Genomic DNA, 18,892 nt, shown 5'->3' with positions numbered 1-18,892 from the left:
TCAAAGAGGAGGGAAAGTATGGGAATAAGACTGATTGCTAAGTATTAACCAATATATCAAAGGCACGTGAGATCATTTTTTTCCATTCTTATTTAATATGCAGATAATTTCCTCAAACTAAGGATTCAGAATCCATTCTTAATTTTTTTCTTCTCAAGCTCTTGCTTTCCAATATTGCCTTAGATCCACTTCCACTTCTTGTATCACTGTTGTTAAAAGTGAAATGAGTAGCCTTTCTTGGTTGGAGATTATCAGAATCTAAATGTTACTTTGAGATATTTTTGCTCTGGACATGAGGCAGGTGTGGTTTGGGGAAGGAGGTAAATATTGAGTTCTTTCTGACTTGCAAGCGATTTATAGTAATGAGAGTAGATGGAATGGGCATGTTACCTGGAGAGGTTGCAGTGGGAATGGGAAGGTATCAGGGTCCCATGGACGCAGGGACAGAATGGGCAGGTGGACAGTCCTTTAAGAAAAAAATCACTGGACTATATGGGAGTATTCTGCTACCTCAGGTCTACACACATGACCCCATACTAACTGGTGAAAGGAGAATTTGTCCAATTTCCTTCTGACAGAGACAATATTTTTGATTGGAAATTTGAAAACAACCAACCAAAAATTACTTCTCACTGGCACTGATCTTATGATTTCTTAAGTTAATGTTAAGCAAATATTTAAGGCCTATTGTTTTGGAGCTATGCCAAATGATTATAGAGCATGCACCTGTCCTAATAAGAAGCTTGGCTATTGGACTAAGGTTCCTTTGACAGAGCTTGCTAATTATCTCTCAATATCCAACCCCCTGTTTTAAAGATAATGTAACCTTGATTTTTTTTTTTTTTTGAATCTAAGCAGCTTGCCAGCCAACTAAAAGTCTACACTTCTGAGCCTCCGCTACAGCTAGGTGTATCTATGTGGCCAAATTTAGACAATGATTTATAAAAAGTGTTGAGTGGTATTTCCAGAAGTTTCCTAAAAAGTGGGGTTGAGGTTATCTCTTTTCCTTCCTGCTACCTGGACATGAATGTATTGGCTGGCACTTCAGCAACCATGCTGGACCTTGGTAGTGGAAGCTGTGTGGAGTATGGCCTGGGTCTCTGACACTGGAATGTTGGTTCAGCTCTGGACTTCTATGTGAGAAAGAATTATCTTGTTTAAGCCATTATTTTTCAAATCTTTGTTACTAACAGCCACAATAGTGACCAACTAACCTTATTCGTATAGTACCGAGGAAAAGAACACGTTATTTAGTAATTGTGGCTCACTGTGTGATGATTCTTGAGAATATCTAGGACAGGGATAGCAAACTTTTTCTATTAAAGGACAGATAGTAATATTTTTTTTACTTTGTGTACCATACAGTCTCTTTCACTCAACTCTGCCACTTAGAAAGCAACCAGAGACCAAGTAAAATCACATGTGCATGGCTATGTTCCAGTAAAGTTTTAACTACAAAATCAGATGATGGGCTAGGTTTGGCCCATAGTTTACTGACCCTTGATAAGAGGGAAGGAAGCACATATAATTTTTTTAAAAGACCCCTCACTCAAAATGTCTAAAATCCTCCCCTGGGAAGTCAGTTTTCCTTGAGCATCCTGCACCCTCCTAGAACCCTCCCATTTAGAGTCAGAAAAAGAGTTCCTGCCTTGGGTAGTGCCAAGCAAAGGGTCACATGACCTTGTACTTATCAAGGTATACCTTGACCTCAAGATTTATTTCATTCTCTAAACACATCAATTAAATGTTATCAGATAATCCAAAAGACCTCTGACCCTTTCTCTGCCTAACATCAAAAAATGAGAAATGCTACTACTGAGTGAAAGACAAAGCCACTTGTTTATTCTGAAATAAACAAGTAGTTGAACAAATTGAGTGTTATATTTTGAACAAGAACATATCTCAGGATGTTTCAGGAAAACATAAAGTGCTGAATATGAACCTAACTTCATAATGTTAGACAACTGGGAAAATTTTTTCTTGATTACAAATAACAACTTGTGTCCTGAAGGAATATAATTGTTCAGGTTAGAAAATGACATTTTGTTCCAGTTCGCCATTCAGAACCTTCTCCCAGAACACCTTTATCACCTATTCTTCAGGCCACTTAATGTGCAGAAGAGGCCTTGTAGTTCCAAATTTCATGTAATGAAAAGTATAGCAGTGATTTATCTCTGGAGAAGAGAGTCAGGATCACTGTATATGCTTTCATACCTTTGGAATATTGCACTACATGCATGTACTGAATAATGAGAAAGCGCAATTGCTTAAAATATTTCTTAGGCTGAGGTAGGGAAAAGAGCAAAAGAAAACTTAATCATTATTTTCAACTGCTAATACTTCATTTGGTGAAGCAAGCCAATTTTATTTTTAATGTTAGTTTATTTTTTTATACTATATATACATAATTTTTTTTTAACATTTTATTTTTAAATTTTCCTCCTTCCCCCTTCTCCCTCCCTCCTCCCTTCTGGTAACCACTAGTCCATTGTCCATGTCCATGAGTCTCTGTTTATTTGTCCTATTTATTTGTTGCTTTTAGGTTTATATCCTACATATGTGATATCATGTGATTTTTCAACCTTTTCTGTCTGGCTTATTTCTCTTAGTATGATTATATCAAGGTCCATCCATGTTGTTGTAAATGGCAGTACTTCATCTCTTCTTATGACTGAGTAATATGCCATTGTATATACGTAACACAGCTTCTTTAACCAGTCATCTATCATAGGACACTTCACTTCCTTCCATGTCCTGGCCACTGTGAATAATGCTGCTGTGAACATCAGTGTGCAAATATCTTTTTGGATATGTTTTTTCAAGTCTTTGGGGTAAATACCCAGTAGAAAGATTGCTGGATCATATGGTAGATCCATTCTTAGTTTTTTGAGGAACCTCTATACAGCTTTCCATAGTTTTTTTTTGTTTGTTTCTTTTTTCTTCCCCTCACCCCCCATTATGGAGATGGGCTATAAGTAAACTGGACTGGAATAGGACAGATTCTTTTTGAGCTTAGGGCAGAACTTTTTGAAAGTTTTTAGGGGGTTTAAAAAAGCATTTTATTTCGCTACAAGAAAAAGGTGATAGTGAAAAATGTCCCAGGATTCAGCACAAGGGGCTGACTGGGGATGTCCCCAAACTAGTTCTGCGCATAGACTTACACCTTGTTCCTGAGGCTGCTGCTTACTCTGCCACATCCTCTTCAAACACTCATGGACAGTTTTCCTGAACCCATGTACTATTAGTTGGGATCTGGTTGGAGCCGAGATGCTAGAAGTGAACATGCTGAACTGTGGACAGCAGAGTTGAGTCTTAGCTCTCCCTATTCTCCTCAGCCCTACTTGATCTTCCTCACAGTGTTATGTTCTTTGTGACTGACCACTTGCAGTTTTTAAAAATTTGGCAAAGTATGGGCTTACCTCATTTTATTGTGTTTCACCTTATTGCACTTTGTGAATGTTGCATTTTCATCAGCATGGGGGCAAGACTCTGCACCAGCATAAAGATCACTACTCTTTGAAGGCTCAGGTGACGGTTAGCATTTTTAGCAATGAGGTAGTTTTAATTAAGGTATATACACTCTTTTGATTTTTTTTTAGACATACTACTATTTCACCCTTAATAGACTACAGTGTAGTGTCAATGTAACTTTTATAGGCACTAGGAAACCAAAAAAAAATGTGTGACTCACTTTATTGTGATACTCACTTTATTGCAGTGGTCTGGAACCAAACCTGCAATATTTCCAGGGTAGTCCTGTAGGTATACTAGAACATGTGTCATCATTTTTAACAGAATTCTGAAGAGGGACTTCACCTGCGAGGTACCTTTACAGTGTGGCTGGCCCCTCTTCTGAGTGGTTATGAGTCGTGGATATTACCTGGTCATAACTCTTAATGGTGTGGTGTGGAACAACTATGGATGAGGCAGTTCTAGTGACTTTTCCTTCCTTCCTACTTCTCCAGTTCTTTCTATTATTTCTTTTTCTTTTCTTTTTTCTTTTTTTTTTTGTGTGTTTATTTGCTTATTTATTTCTAAATAGCATGCAATAAAAATGCCAACACATAAAACTTTGAAAATAAAAAGGGTAGAGATTCACCCATCATCTCAACACCCTAATACAACTCTTAACATTTTTACATGTTCCCAGTCTTGACTTTTTCCATGTGTATGTATCAAATGACATCTGACCTTTGAATGTAGAAGATGGTATATGCTTTGTATTATCACCCCTTTGGTTCTAGGTCAAGGTTTTCAGCCTCTGCATGACTGATATTTTGGACCAGATAATTCTTTGTTATGGGGGTTTTCCTGTGCCTTGTAAGGTGTTTAGCAGCACCTCTGGCCTCAATTCATTAGATTTAGCACACACCCAATCCCAACCCCATTTATGACAATCAAAGATGTCTCTAGACATTGCCAAATATCCCTTGGCTGGCAAAATTGCCCCCAGTTGAGAACTATTGGGATTTCACTTAACAGAGAATGTCTAATTTCTTATGAAAAAGATTTCTTAAAATTGTGCATTATTTTTATATTATGACCAGCTGGGAGAAGGGATAGAAGGACCTCACAAAGAGAGGCACCGTAGTGGCGGTTCTTGTGGTTCCAAGGAACACACTTGATGAAACACGGAAAAAGCTGGACAAACCAATTAGATTTCCAAAAGAGTAATAACTAAGGCAGGGTCTGACCTTTCTTTGTCTCCATCATTCTTTCTATGCTATGTCTACCAATTTCTACTTCTCTATGCAATTTTATTTTTTCACATTCACTCTATCTTTCCCTACCTTTCCACCATACAACTTCTGCTTTTTTGTATCTTGCAGAGTTCAAAATATCCTGCCGAGCCCATGTCTAAATGACTTTCAGGTTACAGCTCTGAGCACCAACTGGAGGTCTCTTGTCCAAGTCGGACACTTTCAACAAAGCAAACCAGTTGGCCCAACTCAACTTTCTCACTAGGTCAAAGATCACTGACCAGCTGGTGGACAGGCTCTACTCCAGTCAGATGCCTGCCCTTGGTCTACTTGGCCTCATGGGTCAAGAGGACAGGCCTCTGACCTTGTTTTACGTATCAATCGATTTACTGTTTATGCAGATATTTCTTTGTTTTCTCTTTAACCGAAATTCAGTAGCTTCTGACTCAGGCACTACCATTTTTAGACTTCTTTGAACCATAAATATATTTACCAGTTGATTCTTGAGTTCATATATTGTGGGAAACTTTGAACTGTTTGGGACCACAAGGATGTTGAAGCAAGATCCCAGTTTTTATGGAGACAAATAATACAGGAAAAGTGAACTAGCAATAAAAAACATGAGGCGACAGTAAGATTGATTAAGCCTAATAAATGGTCTGCATAGTTTCTTACACATAATTGATGCTCAGTAAACTCTTATTAACTTAAAATAAGAGGCACATGTCTAGGGCTATAGAGTCAGAGGAAAGAGGCCATTGATCTGGGAAGATTTACCAAGGAGACAGGATAACAAGCCCTCTATGTTTATCTCCTTCTGATACCTTGTGAATGAGATGTACTCAATCCCGATTCTAATTAATCTTGACTAAATGCTCTTTAATAGAAAATTTGTGTTTCATAAAAAGAACTCCAGATATTTAGGTTTTTTTGTTGCCAGGACAGATTCACTCACGGTGGCCACTTTAAGACAATGGAGATTTATTTAAGGATATACCTGAATCAGAACTGGAAAGCTGTTCAGAACTGAGGCAGATCGCAGGGCCCCTGACCATCTGCCTCTGGGTGCCTCTTCCTTTGTCCCTCTCCTTGTTCCTCCTGTTCAGTTTCTGTATCCTTCATCCACCTGCCCCCACTTATATACAGATTAACATCTCCACCTTTTTCTGCACTGGCCGAAGTCTTTTCTGGCCAGTCCTCTCCATGATACCAGTACAAATTCTGAAAGGAACTAACCTAATTGACTGAACAAACTGTGATCATCACTTTTGGGCAGAGTCCTTGGCACCAGGCTGCCTCCCGGAGTTCTGGACAGTCTGTGTATGGAACATTATCGGGCCAAGAACCCATTGTCAATCTAGTCAGGTATCATTAATAAAACAGCTCAACCCTGCTTTCCAGGACAAGAAGCACCGGCTGAGCATTTTCAAACAGATTCACTAGACAGTTTTCAGAACAAATATCCAAGCACCACCTTCCTCTTTCCCCGTCCCCCACCAGTCTACTCCATGTATATATAGAACTCTCTGTAACTGCTCCTAATTGTTGGCTCAGTCATATCTTTTATTGTTTATTTGAATTTAAACCTTTCTAGGCAATTCCACTTGACGGAAACTCCTTACGTTGGGCTATGGTTTGGTAGCTCATTTTCGTCTTCCCACAATGTTTGTATTAGTGGAAGAGGCTTGCTACATGATGCTTAGTAGATGACAAATTGATTCTTCGTTATTCCTTAGAGGAACTTAGTTTATGACATAAGAAGTAGAGACAATGTAGCTCACTGGAAAGAACTCAGAATTAAGTCAGAAACTGTGAGTTGAATCCTAACTTTCCACATCCTAGATATCTGATATTGGCACTCTCCAAGCCTTAGTTTTCTCATCTACCACCGAGAATTGTAATATCATCCTTAAATGGTAGCTGCAAAAATTACATGAGCCTGTGTATATGAAATGCTTTGAAAACTTCACAGAGTTCTAAAGAAGTTGTTAGCTGTTCAGTAAAAACCAATAGCTTCCACAATCAACCTATTTTGTTTATTAAAATAAAGAATAACCTCCACATAGCTAAGAGTCTTGGATTTGGCAGCCAGATACATATGACTAGGACATAATGGTAATAAAGGGAAGTAGAATGAGACTTTATGTAAAACTGCCATTCTGAAATGATGCATGTTCTTCCTACAACTTAAGGAGTAAATTTTTAATCAGAAAAAAAGAAATTATATGTTAAGTGACAGAGATGCTGGTCAGCAGAGCTATGTAGTCAGTATGGCTGTTCTCTGGGTTGTGTGTTAGAAAAATGCTATGGACAGTGGTATGCGGAATGACATCTCTGGTTTGCAAATCACTTCCTGATCTTGTACCTTTTGACAGAGCCAAGTAAGTGCAGTTATCTGAACTTAACGGTTGATCAATACTGAAAAGCCAGCTACAGCTAATCCTGGCTGGCTTGTCGGACAGACATGGCTTCCCCTTGACACTGGCAGCGTGCAGCGCTGAGGAGATGGCCAGAGGCAGCCACGCCCACTCCGGAACTCTCCTGGCTTCTTTCCCTTTCTTCATTTTTCTTGCAATGCTAGTGTTGTGAGTGTAAGAACTTTTATTGTTGTGGTTCTGAGAGCCCAGAAAGCAATTTTAAGAAAACCAATTTTGGCCCAGATATTTGTTTCTTCCTACTTTTCTTGCCTTGCCTCCTTCCCAGAGCCTTCTTTTTAAAGTAGTCCACAAGCAGTGCATTTCATCGCTGTCACATAGCAGGCCCGTTTGCCACCAGTGTTAGACAAATTAAAACACAATTAGTTCGGTTTCTCGACACCTTGTTTCTGCCTCATCCCCCAGCACGTCACCATTTGCTGAAGGAATCTTTGGGATCACCCTCAGCGCTGACCTGGCAGGACCCCAGGAATAGCATCTCTGCACAGTGCAGGAAGAAGCAGAGAGGCTGCTTGACGACAGCTAGACAAGGAGAGAGGCCAAGAATTGAATGAGCTGCATCTTCAGTCGTCTGCTGTTTTACAGCACACCTTTGTGAAAATTAACAATGAAGCCACTCTTTCCTCTAACTTTCAATTAGTAGCTTTTAGGGGGTTCTTTGGGTACTGTCTTCCCTTGGCTACCCAAGGTACCTATTTGTGGAGTAGAGATTCAGTGCTCTCTTTCCAAGATGCAAGATAAGAGTACCTCACGTCCCCTGATGTTTCCTTGTCCCATCCTAACAGTATTGATCAGATTAAAGCACATTAAAATGTGCACCAGGGGCAACCTATGAAGGGAAAACAAATCACAGAATTATTAGCAGAAATGAGATAGCGGGGGAGAATCCCACTCTATCATTTTGGGCAATTATTATTAAGGCTCTAAATTGTTTTGGTTCTTTCAATTTGTTATCCCAGTTCACAAAGTCACTTCTTTTGACTGGGTATCACCCAGATGTGATGCCCAGAGCCAGCAATTGGGGTTCGTTCTCCCACACCCACCGCCATTGTCTGTTCCTATGTCAGTTACCTCATTCTTCATACCCCACAGGAGCTTGGCCTTGAATGTTCCACAGCCATCAATTACTGATGTATCTTAGTAACCAAGAAATTTATGAATCCAAATACAGCCTGACACTGTACAGCCTCAGAATTTTACATAGGATAACCAAACGATTATCGTAATTATGGATTTTGGAGTTGAATCTCTAACAGTGAGCCTCTGCTTTATAAGGAGGTCTCAGGGATATATAAGTGAGACCACTTTAAGTCACTTTTCAAAAATTAAAATTTCTAAACAGGAGAAATAGCCTTGACAGATTTTGGCGCCACTTTGCTGGTCTCCTCTGAGCAAGAAACAAGCCAATCCCTCTGGGCTTCAGCATCACACAAGACCAGGGCCACGGCTCACAGTGTATAGGCTAAGGTGGTGCCGTGCAGTAGCCCCATGCGTCCCTCAGGCTAGTTATTATTCTTAACTTGGTTGTAACTTAGGGTCAAGTAGCAGCCAGGAAGGTGTACATAAGAAGGCAGGGGGCAGGCACATGTAGGAATGAGAGGTCAACTCCAGGAGGGACCAGTGGTATGCACAGATGATCCAGAAAGCACCCAAGATCTAGAGTATCTCATTAGGGACACTTGGTAGAGGCCGAGCAGTCAGTGAGCACAGTAAAGAGTGTGGTAGAGCAGAAAAGCAGTCACAGAGAAGCCCGGCTTAGAGGCAGCAGTCCAGTTATTGGCAGAAAGGAGTCATAGGTAGGCTTAGTTACAGAGGAACGTAAAGGCCACTCTTTTGGGGTATGAACCCCAGGCATTGCAGCAGTATCATCAGCATGACTGCCTGAATGCCACACTGGTGAGCTGCTGGCCAGGGCTCCTGATCATCTCCTCCTTAGAGCTGGGATTGGGCTTGAAGTTCAGAATGAGGCTGAATCTAAAATGTGGCGGGTGGAGAGTTAAGTTAAAAAATCCAGGAGGCCAGCAGGTCTTTACAGAAACTTCAGTTTGTTTTCTCTTTGTTTTGTTTTAGTAGTCTATAGCTTCACTGTGATCTTACTCAAATGTATTTGGAACCAGGGAAGGTGTTATCATGATGAGAATTCGAACAGGTGTTTAGTGAGGACAGAGCAAGGTGGAATGTTCCATAAGATTTACAAAAAGAAAAGGACACTGCAAGGCAATGTAGCGCAAGTAAGGAAACCCTGGGTTGGTAGGGGCCACTTGTGACAGTGAGAGGAAAGAATTAGGAAACTTATATTCAAGTATACCCAGCATGTCATCACCCGCCTGCTCACATGATCTGTCTCCTGCAAAATCCCTCTCAGGTACTTCTGGAAGTCCCAAAGGGATCAAACAAACTTACTTCCACTGAAAGAGAGGATGCCCCTGTTGGGCCCCCAGGGTTTCTTTCTGGACATCACTGGAGTTTTCTTGGTGTCCTATGTTATTTTGGGTTTGTGCAGAGCTGTGCCTTCCCCCACTGATGTCATACGTGTTACCTGGGACTCTAGCAGCTCTGCTTTGAGTCTCATCTTCTTACCTACTTTGTAAGGCCCCTCCCCCAAACCCTCTCCTTAGGTTTTCCCCTTCAGGTAAATACATGTAAAGGAAAGCTTGAGGATTTCAGCTCAGACCTGACTAAATCTCAGTTAAGACTGAAAATATTTTCCATGGGAGCACAATTTAGATATGAGGACAAAATCAACAATATGCCAGTTGCCTTATAATCTTCTGTGAACATAACTATTTTGTAAGATGGCTTATGTGTGTAATAGTTTCAGAGGAGAAGGAACACCCCACAAAAGTTTTTATTTTCTGTGTTTGACAGATATGGCTACTTTTCTTAGTCTCTACTTCCCCCCGAAGGAAAGTGACAATAGTAAGATGAGAAGAGAGGAAACTTGTAGTGAAAATTAAGCAGGCGAAATATTTGTTCAAGAGATGACAGCTGTGGTCTAGACATTTACATAGAATTTTACTGGAATAATCACTTTCCTTAGCATTCATTAAATATGGGGGTTTCTCCTAGCAGATCATCTGCCCCTCAATGTAGACAAGTATGCAATTTTTGAAATTCTAAGGTAATGGTGAAATAAGCATTTCTAGCACATTCTTCCATTTTAGCAATTGCCACCTTGCATTGTATTGATTCATTTTTCTACCACTGCACTGTGAGTTACTGTCAAGCACCGAATCTTGCACCTTCCACTATATTTGGGATATAGAACATAGTAAGTACTCAGTAAACATTTTCGATAAGTTATTATAAAAAAGGGAAAATTCAGCAATAACATAATGTTATATCATATTTTCTCAGGCTATAAATAACATCTTTTTCCATACAGGCCAAAAAGATACACCCCAATTGGTAACATTTTCCAGTTGGGTGACCAAAACTCTTTACTATTGATTATGGCCCTTTTTTACAGGAGAGAAATAGAGTGGGATGGGAATTGCTCCCTAGGGACAGGAGTTGAGTTGCAATAAATTGGGTTCCAAGTAAACTGTTTAAAAATAATGTGGTTTGGACCAAATGTTCAGATAGAGAAAAGGAAAAAAAGAAAAAGAAAAAAGAAAAATGCTTTTAAGTAGGTTGGTCATATTCTATATAGAATGTATTTTAAAGCTCTGAGCTCCCAGAACCAGAAAGCTGGAATGTTGGAAGTATGCAAATTACTCATGGTTACCTAGGAAACCATTTTCTGATTGTAAGAGAGGAAATTACAGGGTCGGATAGAAAAGAGTCACATTATAATGTGTTTGTATGTATGTTTGCCCCAAGATGAGGAGAGAGGAAAAGTTTTGAATTAAAGTAATATGAAAGGAATAAAAATGTCATCTATATGAGAAGACAGAGAAACTTCAGATCTCTTGAATGCAGAATTTCCAGACCACTGTGTACCTAAGCCATTCTGTTGGAGTAATAGGAGTAGTAGACATGAGCTTTGGGCATTCTTTTCTAGAAGCAGCTTCTCGATTGGTCCAGGGGTAGGTACCTAACAAAGCTGGTCAAAGAAAGTCCTTTTCGGCATAATGCTAGGATGGAAAATCAAAATGCTTAAAGCTGCAAGTGATAGAGCTATGACCTCTCTCTGGCCGTGTTTCCTGTAGTGAGCAGAATGTGGAGAGCAGCGAGAGAGAAGGAAGCGGCAGAACAGAGATGTGAGATGGAAGGAAAATGCTGGCGTGCCTGAATCCCCAGTTCCATCCTGTTCTGAGGCCCAGCTGCACCCCACGCTTCCCGCAGCTCGATTGTTCACTCCTTCCTCAGATTCCATAAGCAAGTGTAATTCCTGTAATGGTTTGATGTGGGTTTCCATCACTTGAGACCAAATGAGTTTTAAGACATGAGCAATTGGAGGCTTTTGGCACTGCAAGGGGACAAGAAGGAAGCGGTAACAGGCTGAAGTCAGCTTCCTTGTCAGAGAACTCTCGAGCGCCGCAGAGATGAGGCTTGGCCCCTAGGCTCCAGATGTTTCTTTTCAGTATGAATTTTAAATGTTTGTTTTTTTCCTCTCTTAGCTAGAGTAGCTGAAAATTAATGCTATCTAAAGTTGTGACTCATTCATTCCATTAAACATGTATTGAACACGTACCATAGGTGAGACACTATGCTATGATGGTCAAGAGATATAAAAATGATTTTTAAAAATGAGTGCTTGTCCTCAAGGAACTTACAGTCTCATAGGCCGGTACACATAATAGGTATTTGCAATTCAATATGAAAAGTGACTTAGATGACAGATGCACCCCCATGATTTCCAAAAGGGGCACCTTACTTTGCTTTAAATGCTAAGAAATCTTTTACAGATCATGCTTTGGGTAAATCTTGAAAGGCAAATCGGAATTACATATGGAAGGGGCCAAGAAATTCCAGGTAGTGTGCACAAAAACAACATGGCAGAGAGATGAGTAATTAACGTGCCAAACATATAAAAGCAGTGGGGAGAAATGCAGGTGGAGGGTTTGGAATGGGCCGGATTGTAAAAGCTTTGTATTGCCTTATAAAAATGTGGACTTATCTGGTAAAACATGTGGGAAGCCACTGAGCTAATTTAGCTGTGTGCAGTTTTTAAATAATTATTTGTCTTGAGACTGTTGGCAGGGAAAGATGTGGAAGCACATCTGAGTAGTCTGAGTGAGACAAGAGAGTGGCAGGGGCCTTGTGGGAAGAAGCTAACGAATGGAAAAGGGATTTAGGAGTTAAAACCCATAAGAAAGTTGGGCTCATTTGAGGAAGAGAACATGGAGATGGAAGAGTGAAATGTAATTCCCAGGGTCCTGACTTGTGTGACTGTGAGGGTGGTGGTTGACTCTGAGGTAGGGATGAAGTAGGAGGAGCGGTGGGGGTTATTTGATTACTTCAGTAATGCCGCAGAGGAGTTTTGCTTTTCTATCACTTACCTGTTTTTATTTTCCCTCCTTATATAACTTGTTTAAAGGATGAAGTAAGACATTTGAAATCTCTAGGCCTTCTCTGAAAAGTAAGAATTATATAGACATGATGATTAGTGACCAGATCCCATCCTAGCACTGGGGTGGCTCACTTAAGACAAACCTCATTAGATTTATTTCATAGGCGATAGCTAGTGTCTTTAATGGAAGAAAGCAAATGGCATGCAAATTAAGACCTGAAAATATGAATGGAATTTGGAATTTGAATAATACTTTGATCAGCATTTCTTAAAATGGCACATGAGGAGGAAAAAACTCCTTAAGATTGCATATACTTCTCTTTAGTTTGTATGGCAGGGGAATCTAGTGACCTGCTGCATGGAATTGCCTCCGCCAAAAGATGAGACCACCCCTGAAGAGCAGAAGTGCAGTACAATACAAAGTACACTCAGTTCTTGATTTAGACCTGACCTGCACTCACCTCTCAAGCCAAAACAGCTTCCCCAAAATGAGAGAAAGAAAGCTAGGAAATAAAGGTGTGAGGAACATATTGCAAGGAAAACAGAGTTAATTATATTTAGAATGTTTTTTTTTTTTTGAACCTACATTGATTACCTGTGCATTGTGTAGGTAATATTGTTTACAATGAGTACCTATACATTGATCTTCTCATTTCAGGATTCTTACCGCAAGAGAATTTATTTAAATATGAATCCCAAAGAATGTTATATCATGTCTGATACAGAATGTATCTGGCAATATTAATCAGATCAACTTCTTGAAAAGACTATTCCGAATAGAAGCTATTCTTAGCATAGTTTAAGTAAAAGAGATCAATGTAGATATTCAAAATGGAAAAATCCTAATAGTTAATAGACAACTATAATTCAAGGTCCCTTCAACCTTCAAAGCAGAGCCATTTTAAGTGTTTCTCAGAAAACAAATGTGTTTTAGAGATTTTAGCTGGGGCTCCAAGGCAGTGGTCACAGCCTGCTCCTGCTCATCTCCACGGCCTTTTCCTGTGGAGTTCTTCCTCCCTGCCTTTAAATTATCTAAGGTCTTCAGTACTATCCTTCCCTGCAGGCAGCTTTGCTGGGCCAATGGCTGGACCAAATGGAGACCTGAAAATGGACCCCATAACATATGACCAGATTTATACATTTGTATATTGTAATTATATTGTTTAACTATTTTAAGTGAAAATTTTACTTAGTTTTTACTTACTACAAGGAGGATTTTTTTTTTATTTCTAGCTCATGCCGTAATGTAAAAATGACAAGGAGTTATTATACTCATAATTGCAAATTTGTTTAATTAAAAGTACATTCAATCATTCTGACACACTTTTAAGCAACTCTGAAAAATAGCTATTATGATCTGTTGGGATGCTGCCTTGAGTGGCTAATAATTTTAGTTAGATGGTGGTTACAGTTCTTTATCATCACTAAATATGAAAAATAAAGTTAAATAATCAATAATTATAAAACTTTATATTTGTTTATCAATCCAGCCTTTGCATTATGTTTTTAAAACCAGTTTACCACCCCACTCCCCCATAAAAATAAAGAAATTGTATCTGTTCAAGTATCACATGGGTGTATTTTGTGGAAAAATAGACCCAAACAATCCATAGCAGATGGCTATCTTCACAGCCATTACTTGCTCCAGTGCATTTTACCTCTGAATCCAAAGTCTCTCAAATTCTGGGATTCAAGCCTATTTAAAATTGGTCTTCATTTAAATGGTATCCCCATAGAAGGGGTGCACTAAAAATTTCTTTAATGAGGTCAAATTCACAAGACAAAAGCAACCATTTTCAAGGGACAATTTGGTGATATCCAGCACATCCACAATCACCTCTTTTTTGGTTATCCAGTTGCAGGACATTTTCATCACCCCAGACAAAACCCATTCCCATCACACAGCTGCTTTCCATTCCCCGCCTTCACCCTGCAGCATCCGGCAACCACGTGTTTACACTCTTTCTCTTTGGATTTCCATGTTGTGGAACCTTCATGTAAAATTGAATCATACAATGTGTGACATTTGTGCTTGGCTTCTTTCGCTTACATAAGGTTTTTGAGTTTTATCTACATTTTAGCATGTATCAATACTTGTTCTTTTATGGTTGAATAATTTTCCATTTTATGTATGTACTACAATTCATTTATCCATTTATCTCTCAATGGACATCAGGTTATTTCCATCTTTGGCTACTGTGAATAAACATGTATGCAGAAGTGTTTATTTGAGCGCCTGTGTTCTCAAGTCTTTGGGGTTTATCCTAGTAGAATTGCTGAGTCATTTGATAATTCTATGTTTGTTTAACTTTTTGAGGAGCTGCCAAACTGTTTTCTATGGTGGCTAAATCGTTTTACATTCCCACCTTCATTGTACAGGTTTTCAATTTCTCCACATCTTTCCTAACACTCCCTTTTCCTTCCTTCTCCCCTCCTTCTCTCCCTTCCTGCTTTCCTTTCTTCCTACCCTCTGCCTCTCCCTCTGGTCCACGTGCAGGTATTGTTTGCATTTCCATGTGGCTAAATGATCTTTTCATTTGATTATTGGCCATCTATATACCTTCTTTAAGGAAATATGTATTTGAGTCCTTTGAAAACTTTTAAATTGGGTTGTTTGTCCTTTTTTTCTTTTTCCTTTCTTTTTTTTTTTTTTAAATGTAGCTCTAAGAGGTCTTTATATATCCGGGATACCAGTTCCTTATTACTGCAAATTTTTTATTGCCTCTTCACCTCTTGAAGGTTAGGAGTTATTTCCTTTTTTCTCCTTCTTCCTGCCTTCCTCCTTTTTTCCTTCTTTTCTTTCTTATATTAGATTTATTTACATATATTTATCAGAGCATTTGGTCATTTTAATGACTAGTGAATAGTCTTTCTATGTATTTGTTAGTCATTTGAATTCTTCTCTTAATTCTTCAAGTGCTTTTCTCACTTGTTCTGTTAGGGTTTTATAAACAATAAAATGTCTTATATCAAGTGGTTCTCAGACATACTTTTATGTACGTCACTGGTAGAAAAGCACAGTGGAGGAAATGAGAAGTATGCCTTGTGGTAAAGAAGGACGGAATGGGAATTTGTAGCTGGCACACCTGTTTGCAGGGCGATATTTGATGAGCCTTCCATTCTGGACAGGACCTGCATCTTTGTTAATCAAGGTTTTGATTCAGACCCCGAGCCTAAATACCAGAGGGATCCTGCAAGAGGCACACAGCACTTTGTATGACGATTTGGAATTCAATGAGCATTTGATTTGATGATGTAAGTGAATATACCAAATAGTTTCTGTCAGTGTTTATGAAACAAGAGATATCAATCATTTTTAAGAGATGACATTGTTTTGCTATTATCTACTGCTGTTTTAAAATTTATTTCATGGTAAAAATAATTTTCAAAGCACATCAACTATTAGACATGTATTTTAAAATACCATCATTTCACTAATTTACAAAAGGCAATTGCATTTCTTTTTGAGTTTTAAAGAAGTGTGATAGGTTTTTTGTTGTTGTTTTTAATCAGCATGTCTGTTTGGAGATGTCTAATCAGCATGCCAGAATTCAAAATCACATATAAAATAATACCACTGGGTGTAGCTAAGAAAATGGCAGAGCTTATCAGGAAGACTAAAAGTAAAAACTCTGTGAGGAAGTGTTGTTCATATGATAGTGAGCTTGAGTTTGACTACAGAACCCTGAGCTTTTGTAGCTAAGACTTAATGGTATAGTGGGTACCTTTTGGGGTATCCTCCAGGCTCCCAGTGATTTCCCCTTCTCTGTGAACTTCTCTCTCCCGATCCAGAACAGAGCATTGGGCTATGGCAACCATCTTGTCCAGTGAGGCTTCTTCTCTACAATCCCTTTCCCCCCACAACCTATTCCCAGTCTCAGCTGACTGGACTTGGACAGACACTTGACCCATGAAGAGAATTTACAATTAGGGGTGACAAAAATTCAGTCTTTCTTTTGACAGAGCTGCCTTTCACGTCTATTTGCCATGAACAGAAAGGCAAAGAATGGCAGTCTATAGAGAAGAGAACCAAACATATATAGAGAGAAGTAGAGATGGGAGGCCAAGCTGGAGTACAGAGGGCCATCAAGTCTCATTCCTATGCTTTCCTGGGGCTGGAAGGCATGCCTCACCTCTGGCTCCCTGAAATAAATTTCTCTTCTCCATCAAACCAGCAAGAGTAAATTTCTGTTACTTGCCCCCAGGAGCCCATCAGAGGCTTCCTGGAAGTACAATGGGGGTCTTGTTGATGTCCTCTGAGAGCCTCTTTGTTAACCTAAATGCCTAAGTACTTTCTTTGGCACTTAGGAACTTTCTTTGTTAGCCTAAGTGTCTCTTTCAATCAGTGAGTTATTGCACTGGCGCCAGCAGTTCACATGTCCAAGAGAGCTCAGGCAGTGAGCAGAGTGCCTCAGAAACCTAGAAAAGCCACCCCAGGCACCAGATGGTGAGAATTCCATAAAACATATTGGTTAGAAGCAAAGCCTCTTTATCAGATCTTTCTATAAACACTCTCAGAGTGAGCTTCAGGCAAGTGCACAGGGAGACAAATTGACACACACACCATTGTCCTAGAGCTCAGTGGTGCAAGCTACTCCCAAGAGTGTGGCAAATCATGATGTGGAAGATGAACAAGAGGGATCCAGAGCAGAATGAGGAGCTAGGTCAGACTAATGCTTGAATATAAATATCCCCTTCCTCTTTATATTACATCCAATTAGGCCTATCTGATGGCGTCTTAATTAATTGCATAAGAATGAAAGTGAACCTTTCTCAAGGGCTTGTTTACTTGGCTCCAGCACTACACTGCATTTATTCACTAACCTCATTACACCTTTACCACTCTCCTCCAAGACATGCAGCATTCTGGGCTCCCTTTTAGACAGAAGGCGGCTGCAATAAAGTGTCTCTCCCAAAGAGACACAGCTCCTAAGTGGCAGAGCCAGAATTCAGCCCCAGCAGTCTGAGCACAGGACATGTTCCTACCAAATCACTATAGTGCTTCCAGCATATAGCTTTAATCACTTGTGGGCCTCTTTGGTATCTTTGTAGAGACCCAGCTTGAAGGTTGCTGTATTAGTGTACTAGGACTGCCATAATAAATACCGCAGAATGAGTAAACCACAGAATTTTATTGTCTCACAGTTCTAGAGGCTAGAAGTCTAAGATCAAGGTATCAGCAGGTTTGGTTTCTTTCGAGGCCTCTCTCCTTAGCTTGCAGGTGGCTGTCTTCTCCCTGTGTCCTCATATGGTTGTCCCTCTGTATGTGTTGTATCCCAATCTCAATATCCCAATAAGGACACATTGAATTAGGGGCCACCTGTATGACCTCTTTACTTAATTACTTCTGTAAAGATCCTATCTCATTATAGCCACATTTGGAGGCACTGGGGATTAGCGTGGAGGGCACATTCATCCCACAGCAGCTGCCCATGGGAAAATTAATGGATAGCTCTCAATTTCAGTCCCAGTCTGATGTCTAAGATGGGCAGTGAACACAAGGAGCACCCTTTTGGAAGGGTAACTTCTGCCTGGGGATGCTATACCATACACAGGGAGATGGTGACATTCGGTCACTCTCTGAGTCTACATTCTAATACAGGACTTTGAAATAATCATGTTTGTTCTTTTGGGTTAATGAAAAGAGCTTCTTTAGGGACCAGAGACTTGCTGGGAGGTTGTATAAACTAGTGGAGAGGACATAAAACCCAAGGCTTCTCAGAGCAGGCCTCACTGAGAACTCATCTCTCTCAGGATTGGGTACTTTGCTACCATCCAGGAAGCTTGACCCATGCCTCTATTATGTGCTCCCTTTACAGGGTTCAACCATGGTGGCGCCTTCTTCATTTCTAAAGACTTTCTTCTGTATGTGACATGTCCAGCTTCCTCAGGAAGGAGGATCTGATTGGTCCATAGAGTCACCACCAGGATGTGGGCCTCTGTTGGGCAGAGTTCAGATCACTCATTGCTGCATGACCAGCACCCATTCTTGGTCTAGGCCTGCTGCTAGGGTCATGTAGCCTAAACACGGAGACTTATACAGGGTTAGTGAGGGCAACAGGCAATCTAAGCCTTCCCATAGCAGTGCTCAAACTGTCAGGCAGCTTATCTAGCCTGTCCACTACTAGATAAAACATACTTCTTAAGAGTTTTCTTTGAGATGCATGTGCAATCAAGTTGATTGTTGTAGTAGAAAGAGACCTGGTTTCTCACCCCATCTTCTCTCTCATTCGGACAAGTCAGTTAGCATCTTTGAGCCACTGGTTCATCATGTTACAAAATAGTATAATAACTTCAAAGTA

At 39.9% G+C, this 18,892-nt stretch overlaps 1 protein-coding gene across 6 annotated transcripts in view; it reads left to right on the top strand.

Moving 5' to 3' along the window:
* The window catches only part of FARS2 (phenylalanyl-tRNA synthetase 2, mitochondrial), a 442,133-nt gene that overhangs the window by 287,810 nt on the left and 135,431 nt on the right, over positions 1-18,892 (top strand). Inside the window, exon 8 of one of the 6 annotated variants that reach the window (XM_036229447.1) lies at positions 11,287-12,361. The exons of 4 other annotated variants lie outside the window; for them this stretch is intronic. In XM_036229447.1, coding sequence (XP_036085340.1) covers positions 11,287-11,341 — 55 coding nt within the window. In that variant the 3' untranslated portion in view covers positions 11,342-12,361. One more of the 6 variants, XM_036229413.1, reaches the window with a different exon arrangement.

The sequence above is a fragment of the Rousettus aegyptiacus genome, unplaced genomic scaffold, assembly GCF_014176215.1.
Source record: "Rousettus aegyptiacus isolate mRouAeg1 unplaced genomic scaffold, mRouAeg1.p scaffold_m13_p_1, whole genome shotgun sequence".
In the NCBI taxonomy this organism is placed as follows: domain Eukaryota; kingdom Metazoa; phylum Chordata; class Mammalia; order Chiroptera; family Pteropodidae; genus Rousettus; species Rousettus aegyptiacus.
The sequence above is the reverse complement of the archived record's forward strand: the minus strand, read 5'-3'. Positions and strand labels throughout refer to the sequence as shown.